Source organism: Echinops telfairi, unplaced genomic scaffold, assembly GCF_000313985.2.
Source record: "Echinops telfairi isolate 266 unplaced genomic scaffold, ASM31398v2 ScPeMD7_7472;HRSCAF=8510, whole genome shotgun sequence".
Lineage (NCBI taxonomy): Eukaryota > Metazoa > Chordata > Mammalia > Afrosoricida > Tenrecidae > Echinops > Echinops telfairi.
In genome coordinates this window covers 7584882-7595411 of record NW_022111376.1, presented here as the reverse complement: position 1 = coordinate 7595411, position 10530 = coordinate 7584882, and the positions used below count along the sequence as shown (strand labels likewise).

Sequence of the window (10530 nt, the reverse complement as noted above, 5' to 3'; positions counted from 1 at the left end):
CCCCCCTGAGATAACCTGAGCTGCCATTCTGTTTTGCAAGACCCACTCCTCTGAGCTTTTAACTCTTATCTTTGGAGTAAGCCACTTGGTTGTAATCTCTTCTGTGCTTCAAGTACTCAGTAGAACACTGAGAATCAGTTGACGCTCCCCTACAGCCATACGTGACCTTTTTTTTTTTTGCCAGAAGCTGCCACAACCACAACTTGGGGAACTTAGCTTTACTGAGGCTTCTTTAATTCCCAGTTGCATAGCAAGTCCCTCCATCAGGCTCTGCTTGACTGGGAGGCCCAGTACTGCTGAGCTTAGGGATCTGTTCAGTAGCTAGGAAATGAGGACCTTCAGGTGGGCCAGCAAGATAGGGATTTGAACTGAGGATCTGTTTGGATTTGACAGAACCTGGTTTACTGCAAGTACTGTGTGTGAGGGTCTGTCTGTGGACCCCAGGTGTATGTTGTGGGTCAACTATGTTTATATTGTTTGTCATACGTGTTCTAGCAGCTGTTGTCTTCAAGACATTTTCAAAGCATGAAAATTTAAGTCCTCGCTCTTGGTCGCCAGCTGTTGGCCCCCACCCCCATAAGGATACCAGCAATTCCAGCTAACTGAAAATGACTGTTCCCAATTATCTAATCACATCCAAAGACCTACTTCAGTATAGGCAGTCCCCAGGTCACGAATGACTTAGGTACAACCCAATCAGGAACCAACCCCTTAAAGCCTATTCTGTTACAAATTTGAGGTTTGTGATAACCAGTGGGTGATACTTTGCTGTGCACATCAAAACATTCTTATCACTGCATTATGGTAAAGATGTTTTAGTGTATCTGGAAGTGTTTCTGTGATTTTTTTTATGCATAAAAAGGTACACTTTTTGTTTAAGATGAACACCTGACTGACTGCTGTTAGATGATAATTGTCCGATTTACATATAAGTTTGACTCAAAAACGGATTTAGGAAGGGAACTGGTTTGTAATCCAGGGACTGCCTGTGTGTTCTTTACAAACAAAAGACGGTCCACTCTCAGTGCTTTATAAACCAAGATCTTAACTGGCAAATCTTTTGTGATGCTCATTTACAATGTGTGATTTTGAAGGTTAGCTGGTTTTAACTTGAAGTGTGTCACTGATCTGTATGCTTACCTCTTAGAGTTGTTAATTACTTAATATCCTCTCAACTAGGAGTCCCCAGACAGTGTATCTGTGCCTAAGCAGTAGAATAGATGGATAACAGTGTCAAATTCAACAATTTTCCATTTTATTCAGTCTAATTTTGATGTTGAGTATTTCTGTTATATCTCTAATTTAGACAGTAAATCTCATCTGTAGTGATTTTCTTTTTAAGGCGACCCTTCCATTTCCTGCCAAGTCTGTGTAACAGTGTTTTACTGTGAATTTAATACTGAAATTGAAACATTTCCAGCATACTTTTTAATCTGATGAAAAGGAGAAAGGTAATATTAAGTAAAATGTCAAATTATTTTTGCTGTTATCTTGTATATTTTAAATAGGAAGTAGACCAGTTGCGTTTGGAGAGATTACAAATTGATGAGCAGTTGCGACAGATTGGAGCTAGTTCTAGACCACCACCAAATCGTACAGATAAGGAAAAAGGCTATGTGACTGATGATGGTCAAGGAATGGGTCGAGGTAGTAGACCTTACAGAAATAGGGGGCACGGCAGACGCGGTCCTGGATATACTTCAGGTACAAACTAAGCATTTTACTCAGTTCCTTTATCTGTTCCTAGACTTAATAGCTGCTAATCTCTATTACTCATTAGAACCCCATTGTAACAATTTTCTTACTCTGTGGTTTCCAGTTCACAGTGGGTCACAGCCCCTAGAGTCAAAGCTCGAGGATGACACATGTAGTTCTGAAGGCAGGTGTGAGTTATGGCCACTTTGGGGTGGGGACTCGAGAACTCTACTTAAGCCCTTGTGTGGTGATGACCTGCTTAAGGCCTGCCTGGTTTTACTACTGTACAGAGCACCCCTTTTCATTTGTGTCCTGTGGCTCTTTTTTTTTGGGGGGGGGGGTCAGGTGTGTGCTGGTCATGCTTGCTGCATGGACTCTGGCCCATAAGGGATTCTGAATGGCCAGTCAGCCCGTGACACAGCCAGGACCAGGCGAAGTTTCTCTTTGCCTTCCCAGCTTGTCTATCAGTGCTGCTTTCTTCTCTCCCACCCCTTTTCACTGAGCCTTCTCCCCACCTGCCAGTGCTCTGTCTTTCTTTTTTAATCAACTGTGTATCATCTCTGTAACTTGCTAATGATGGTATGAGGTATAATCCATCTCACAAATATTTGCATTTCAAAAAGGAACTCTTTAAGATGGAAAAAGCCTTCAAGATCCACAGGAATGAAGCTATAATGGTGAAGCTATAATTGCTCATTAGCTCCAACAGAGGAAGAGAGAGAGGTAGTAGAGTCGGAGAGAAGACACCTACTCCTGAGGCCAACTTTGCCCCCTCCCTTCGCCCTCCCCCTCAGACTGCTCTCTACTGCTGATCTCCTCCCTCACCAGGGAGCTCTGCCCACCTTTAGCCTTAGGTCGTCATCTACCCTCTCGGGCCTAAAGAGTTGATTAGTAGTAATGCCTTTCTTCGTGGTCATTTGGTCCCTGAAAGTGGGAGGGAAGGTTGTGGATCAAGCCACAGGCCAGCGTATTCCCCTCTTCCTCCGGCTGGGCCCTGCACCCACCAGAGACCCTTCCCTGGAGCAGTCCCCGTGGTGCCCTTAGTTGCCATTCTCCTAGACATGACTCAAAAGTGTGCCTTTCCTTCTGCCCAGGGGCCAAACCTGTTAGAAGGCACTCTGTCAAGGTTTTGTTGATCAAGGTGTGTTGCATTAAATGTTGACGGCAACTTTTCCTCCAGAGGGCACAACTGTTTAATGATGTGACACATGCAGGTTTGAACTTAGTTGGCTAATAAGATAGGCTTGGTTTTTAAAATGAGAACCCAAAATGCTTAAAACCAGATATTGCGAAACCTTCATTTTGAATTTAAAATGATTTATTTTACAAAATGAAAGGTGGTGATACCATTTGGTGGGTTTCTCAGTTTGGGAAAGTATTGGATTACCCCTGAAGTGGCTCTGGAAGCTTCTGTTAACCTAACGCTTTTTTATTTTGCTTTTTTTAAAGTCGGACATTGGTATATAACTTTTAACTCTCGATAGGAACTAATTCTGAAGCATCAAATGCTTCTGAAACAGAATCTGACCACAGAGACGAACTCAGTGATTGGTCATTAGCTCCAACAGAGGAAGAGAGGGAGAACTTCCTGCGCAGAGGAGACGGGCGCCGACGTGGAGGTGGAGGAAGAGGACAGGGAGGAAGAGGGAGAGGAGGAGGCTTCAAAGGTACAAAAGGCTGCTTTCCTTGGTTGGGAAATAAAGGTGAATGGTAACAGTCTGAAGTTAGCTTGTTAAGCATGATGATGTAACTGGAATAATTGGGCTAGGTTCACACTTTCAGTTCTTTAGCCTAATTCAATGGATGGTGTGCATTTCAGAATTAGTAACTGTCGAACCTTTTGAAAATGTTGCCACAGGAAGTGATGATCACTCCCGAACCGATAATCGTCCGCGCAACCCAAGAGAGGCCAAAGGAAGGACAGCGGATGGAGCTCTCCAGGTAACCCTGCCAGCCTCTTCTCATCGACATTGTCTGAGGCTAGGGCTTTATTTTTAACCACGGTGAGAGATCACCCAAGTGGTTTATCGGGAATGTTTTCCCCATAGTGGGTGATCTCAGCCCTCCTTTATACGTATACAAAATAAGAGGATTTTTCTAGAGAATATGTGGCCGCTGTTTTGGCGAAGACTTTGAACAGCCACGTTATGACTTTTAGTCAGTACTACATTGGTGGTCTTTCCAGTTCCCCCAAGGAAAGGAGTATCCTGGGGTGTACTGAAAGCTGAGCCCCCCCTTCCTGGGGGGGGGCAGAGGGGTGCTTCTCCCCTTGTTCACCCTCCCCGTGTGGAACTTGAGGAAAAGAAGGTGTGGTCCTCATGATTAGCTGTCAAGACAGAGTTGATGCTATTCAGCTGGGTCTGTCCCCAGGCTCCAGTTTCAATAGGTCTTCACCTGCACTGCCCCCCTTAATAAAGCCTTTGAAAGTTATCCCTGAGCGCTCCCAGGGACTTTAAGCGTTTTGTGTGCTTCATCTCCTTTAACCTGACCACAGGCCACTGAGGTAAGTAGCTTTATTTTTATAATAGGTGAGTAAACTGGAGCTTAGCAGGGCTCTTTCTTTGCCCAGGTCACATGGCTGGCACTTGGTGGAATAGTGTTTGTTTCCCAGAATCCTTCATTGTTAACCCACATACTTAGACTCTCTTCCTGACTGTGGTACTGGTTGGTTTGAAATCAAACCTAAGATTAGTACGAGAGCCTTTTTTTGAAGAGCAGAAACTTTTTAGTGGGATATTTATTAGACTTAATAGCAATTCTACTAGTTGTTAATTATTGACAGGTTCTTAAGGACCAGCATAGAAAAGACCTTGGACCTAGACAGAAAGATTGGTGAATTAGTGCCCATATATATGCTTTGTAAAGGGTTTTCTGTATCAGTTTTTGAGTGTAATTCCCTGTTTTCACTGACATGTTTAATGAACTATACAATCTGATCCCATTAGTTAAAAGGATTTACATTCACAATTAATTTATATGATCAAAACATGATAGCCGAATACAGAACCTGGTGTTTTCTATGTAAGTATGAGAATAGATACAAGAGAAAACATTGAACCCTGGACAGCTCAACATTTAAAACCCGCACCCAGACCCTAAAGTAAATACCATGGATACTTGAAATTAGAATGAAACATTTGGGGGGTATCTTTAGCATTTCTACTTGAAGTAGATCAATACTGTGGTGGTTTCAGGCCCCACTGGTCAAGGCGTAGCATCTGGAATTCTGTTAGCAGCATTTAAGTGTTTGGTGTAAGCACATAAACTATTCGGTAGTTCTTCCAATGTTACTGTTTAAATTACATCTTTCCAGGCTCCCAGGATTCCAGCCCTTACCCCAGTTATTTTCTTCAAGTGTCCCCTACATCATTCAGATTCTTAAAGCAAAATTCATGTTAACTGATGGTCTGAATTGCTTTACAGAAACACATGCTATCAGTCCCCGCTCATTGTTCTAGGATAAAACGGTGAGAGCCCTTGGTATGGAGAATCTCAGCCATACCTGTGTGAGCTTGAAAGGTGCAGTAAACTAAGAATTGGTTTGCAAGTCGAGTTCTCATCCTGGCAAAATCAGAATAGGGAGCCTATTGTGTTCTCTCTTGGATTCACAATCTTGGGGAGAATTTTTGGAGACTAGCCTGTCCTTTGGAATGCTAATGTCACAGAAGTGTATCTTTTGGTAGTTCATAATAAGAGAACCTTTTAACAGTTTGTTTCTCATGGTTTCATTCTACTTAGAAGAAAGCACCATAAGTCTGAGTGTTCAGTCAAAATCAGAATGCAGTGAGGACCAGAAAAGAAGATGAAGGCTTTCGTATCATAAATCAAATCAAGATCCTTCCATTACTTCATTTCTTTCATCTCTTTGCTTCCCATTTCCATTTTCCCTGTAGACCTGCGACTTTTCTGCTTCAGCCTTCAGTTTCTTGTCAGGCCAGTGATAGATAACGATAGGATGTGGTCTCTCTATATAACACATATGACTTGTTTTAGATCAGAGTTGACTGCAATAATGAAAGGCGTATCCACACTAAAACATTACAGAATACCTCCAACGAAGGGAACCGGCTGCGTGCGGCCAAAGAGCGTACCCAGAAGAAAGACAAACCGGACGGCGTGGATGGGCAGCAACCTCTCGTGAACGGAGTACCCTAACCTGCATCATTCTGAAGTGATGTTTCCTATACCATGTCCGTAATTCTTCTTCCATGTTAGAAAACTTTGTTAGGCCAAAGACAAATAGTAGGCAAGATGGCGCAGGGCATGAAATGAACACAGATTCTGTTAAGACATTTTTGTTGTTTTGTTAACTGGCCATAGGCACCAATTTTTCAGACTTGTACACGAAAACCTTTTGAACTCGGAAACAATTGTTTTAAGTACACTTAGCACTCCAGGACAGAGTTTTCGTTTGATTTTTCCTTCTTACATAAATGATCCATGATATTTCTTATTAATTTGGGCCATTTCCTTACAGTGAGTGGTACTCACCAGTACATTTCAGTTGTTCTGACTAAATAGCATTTATGGTAATCGGCTTGGACTTCTGTTTTCAATATCCTAGAGAATTTGCCATGGAATGCTATGACATTTCATGTCCTGTGTCCATTTATGTTCTGGTCCACTTTTCCAGTATTTTAGTGGACCCTGAAACATGTGTGATGTGACATTTGTCATTTTCATTAGCAAAAAAAGTTGTATGATCTTGTGCCTTTTTTATATCTTGGCAGGTAGGACTATTATATTTGGATGCAGAGTTCAGGGAAGATAAGTTGGAAACACTCAATATTAAAGATGTAGCAAACCCTGTCAAACATTAGTACTTTCTAGAAGAATGCATGCTTGCCCCGATTATTTTCCTTACATACACATCAGGTTAGGCAGTATACAGACTAGAACTTGTTTTTTGTTTTTGTTTTGTTGCACTGAAGCTTGACAAATAGTGTTACCGACAGGCTGTGTCGTTTCTCTGTCCAGACAGGGGAAGAAATGGCGGTCTTGTCATTGCAGAGAGGCAGCACTGACAGCAGCCAGGGCAGCCTTTGGGAGGATGTGCCTGCTCTTTGGCCTGATGACCAGTTTTAATGTAGAACCTTTCATTTTCTCCCTGTGTTTGGGGGAATTCTCCATATTTTACTTTCATGCTTAATTTTGGGGAGGTAGGAAGGTCATTTCAATGTGTGTATAATACAGTCCTGTGAAGTACAGGTACTTTAAGAATGAATGGAAGCAGGTTAAAAAAGTAGTTTGTAAAGTTTGAAATATAAGGTTTAGTTAACCAGCAGAATTGGAGAGCAGTCTCAGATCAATTAATACTGTTTCCCCCCCCCCTTTGTTATTTCGGGGGTCCGTTTATTATTTTTTGTTGTTATTTTAGGGGTCCTTTTTGATGTATTGGGTTTCCATTTGGGTTTTGAATTTTATTAAATGAATTGATTTACTGAAGAAAAGTATGTGAAGGACTTTCACTAAGATGTTATATTTTTCTTAAAAAAAAACAAAAAACTCCCAAGTTGGGGTACCACTGAAATCTGTACAGAGCCGTACAAACTTAAGTTCTGCCTCTGATGTATTTTGTGTTTGTTTCTTTGAACTTTCATTTTACAGTTACTTTTCCTTGCATACAAATAAGCATATAAAATGGCAACAAACTGCACATGATTTATCAAATATTAAAGTCTTTTAAAAAGTATTGCCAAACATTAATGTTGAGTTCTAGTTATTTATTTGGGGAATGTATAGATTTTGACAACAGAAATTGGTACCTTGCACACATCATCTGTAAGCTGTTCGGTTTAAAATACTGTAGATAATTAACCAAGGTAGAATGACCTTGTAATGTAACTGCTCTTGGGCAATATTCTCTGTACATATTAGCTACAACAGATTGGATTTTATGTTGACATTTGTTTGGTTATAGTGCAATATATTTTGTATGCAAGCAGTTTCAATAAAGTTTGATCTTCCTCTGCTAAATTGATGTTGATGCAATCCTTACAAATGATTGCTTTTAAAATTTTAAGATAGGAAAGAAATCTATAGAAAGTGTTATGTTACAAAACTTAACTGTTACCACTGGAAATGTCACCATGTCATAGGAAGTTAGCCGTTCTCGAACAGTTTTCAAGAACTTGATATTGTTTAAGAAAGCGGGGTGGGGGGAATCAACAAAATGGTACAGAACACGTTTGTACCATTATAATATGCACTAAGTCTATTTTTTACAAAGGCTGAATTCAGCAAGGCGCTAACTTGCTTAAATGTGAATTACTAACTTCTAAAACTGTAATTTGATTCACGTTTTCAAATGGAGTTGGAGTTGATTCATATTACAATATTTGTGTGCTAAACGTGTATGTTTTTCAGTTCAGAGTCATGTTTTTAAAATCTTATTAAAGTTTCAAAAATCTGAAGATTGTTTATCTAGATGTAAATTTTTATTAAAAAGTTACACTTATGGAAAAGAAAAACATTAGTCTGGCAGATAATTGCTCCTGCTTTGAAATCTTTTAAGTATGACCCCAAATGAAAGTCTTGCTGGGGTGGGGGTGGGGGTTATTTATCCTGCAAAGCATGTATGCCTTTTTACATGCCTTTTAAAGGCTCCAAGCAAAGATAATTGGATATAATCCCCTATATTCCCAGTTACCAGCTTTCAGCACATTAATTACATAGGCTGTCACTAAACCATATTAAACACTGCACACACATTCTACCATCTGGGGAGAAAACGTGTGCAGTGTGAAAATATCCTTGTCACATCTCCGTAATAAATGCCAGGTTTGGAGTTGGATTGTGCCTCTGAGAGTAGACTGCTACTTCGGCTGGTCCAGTTTTTCCTTCTGGTACTTGTTTGGTTCTCTGATCACTTGTCCTGCTAGCTCTGCACTCTTCTGAATCTCCAAAGGTTTTAACATCACCATAAGCTGGGCCCAGCCCATTGGTAGGGCGCCAATAGAAGCTACTCCAGTAAGATGGTTGGATTGCTCTGGATTCCCGGTGTTACTTAGGAACAGCCTATAATTACAATGAACAGGAAATGTCCCTGGTCTGATGTTGGCCTTGGAGCACCTGGGGGTTTGCATGCAGTGTCTGAGTCAAGATAATGATTTGGATCTCTCCCAAGCCTGGTTCTGTGTCCTGGCCAGCAGCATCTTTCCCATTTGAACTGCTGAAGCTTCCTTCTGGTGACCACTTACTCTGACCTAACCATTACTTGCATGTGTTTGTCTTGATAGCTCAGACGACCTAAGGGAGACAGGATTTCAATCGTCAGCGCCTCCTCCGGGTGTTTATTGGAGACCATTAAAAAATATTTCCTCACAGAACTGTCTGCATCAAGAAAGAAGGCCCCCCCCCCCAGGCGTTTTATGTTGGAGAGGTATTAAGTCTTTGAAAATGACAGTAGCTAAATGATTAAAGACTTGCTAAAAGATGAAAAGTAGAGTGCTTGAAGATGGGACCACTGATTGCTTAGCATACATTTGATTACATGGGTAGGTTGCAAATTGGTAGGAAGCAAATTAGTGTCAAGAGTAGGGTGTAACAGAATCCTGGGAAATAGAGGACATTGTCATTCCGTATATTCAGTGGGGATGGCTTGTGCTAAGGGAGCGAGGTGTGAAAGAAATAATATTCGTGAAGTCCAAAAGCCTTTTGGTTAATCGGAGCTCATCTTTGTCCGATTTCCCTGGAGAGAGAGGCCCCCAAGACATGGCATCACAAAACCACACTCCTGCACAAGGAATGTCCAAGGAGCCTTCAAAACACCCAAGCAAAGATTTCATTCCTTTACAATTCTCCTCGTTGGTGAACTTTGTGAAGCTACTCCCTCATAGAGCACAGGTGTGTCCCACAGCAGAATGAGCACTGAACTGGTAATCAGGGTAGCTCTGACACTGGGTAAAGCATTTTGCTTCCGCATTTTGGCTCCTGCAGGGGTTAACTGTTTGCTAAGGAATGCTAAAGTTTTTCTGCTCCCACCCCCACTCCACTCCCCCGCCCCCCGCGAAAGCTACAGAGAAAATGGAACTTTCATCCATTTACTGAACGCACTGTAGAGCAGGCACTCCACATGTTTCTTGGAGGTGTGTGTGGGGTGGGGGCGGGGTTTACAGGGAGAATATTCTAGAATTTCAAGAGGCTCAAGGTCCAATGGATGGGCTCAGTGGGTAGTTCCAGTGTATGGCACAGTTGTGTGCTGAGAGGCCGACTGAGGCGGGGACCATACGGCATGACCCACGTGTGGCATGCAGTCAGTAAAGAAGATCAATTAAACACCCAAACCTGTTACCAGTGAGTTGATTCTATCCACAGGGTTTCGCGAGACTGTGATCTTCATTGCCACTGCTTGTTCCTGAGGGTATGAACTGCTCATCTTGTCAGCATCCAAGCCCTTTAACCCCTGTGCCACCAGGCCACCTGGAAAGATTTCTCAGCCAAAGTGTACTTCCAGACCTGGAGGACAGATGTTAGGAATTAGCCCAAAGGAGGAAGGCTGGGTGCACTGATCTACGGATGAAAACCACTGTGTACTCGGGGATCTGTTCTAGGTTTGGGTGACTAGTACTAGTGGGAGTTGAGTGGAAGGTGTGCTCAAAGGGGACTAAGGTTCCATGTTGCAGTGGGGCTATAGGGAACCAGTGAGTGGTTTTAGTCTGATTTACACAGATGTGTAGAGCCCCTTGACTTGCCAACTGACCAGCTAGTGGGCATGGAAGCCTGCCCAGGAAACTGCAGACTCAAGGTCACAGGTGACTGCAGCTAGCCACCTCAGGCTACTCCCTTAACAGCTGGTAGCTTGGCTTAGCCTGCTTGGCTTGGTCACCTTAGGAG

General features: G+C 42.2%; 1 protein-coding gene across 11 annotated transcripts in view; it reads left to right on the top strand.

The window, feature by feature from the left end:
* The window catches only part of FMR1 (FMRP translational regulator 1), a 42820-nt gene extending 34712 nt beyond the window's left edge, over positions 1-8108 (top strand). For 2 of the 11 annotated variants that reach the window (XM_045285455.1, XM_045285452.1), the window contains 4 exons: positions 1509-1704; positions 3255-3362; positions 3554-3636; positions 5689-8108. In XM_045285455.1, coding sequence (XP_045141390.1) covers positions 1509-1704; positions 3255-3362; positions 3554-3636; positions 5689-5850 — 549 coding nt within the window. In that variant the 3' untranslated portion in view covers positions 5851-8108. Of the gene's footprint in view, positions 1-1508; positions 1705-2395; positions 3363-3553; positions 3637-5688 lie in introns of those variants that run through there. The other 9 variants (XM_013007969.3, XM_004715600.4, XM_045285457.1 and 6 more) reach the window with 7 other exon arrangements.
* Positions 8109-10530: the final 2422 nt, after the last annotated feature.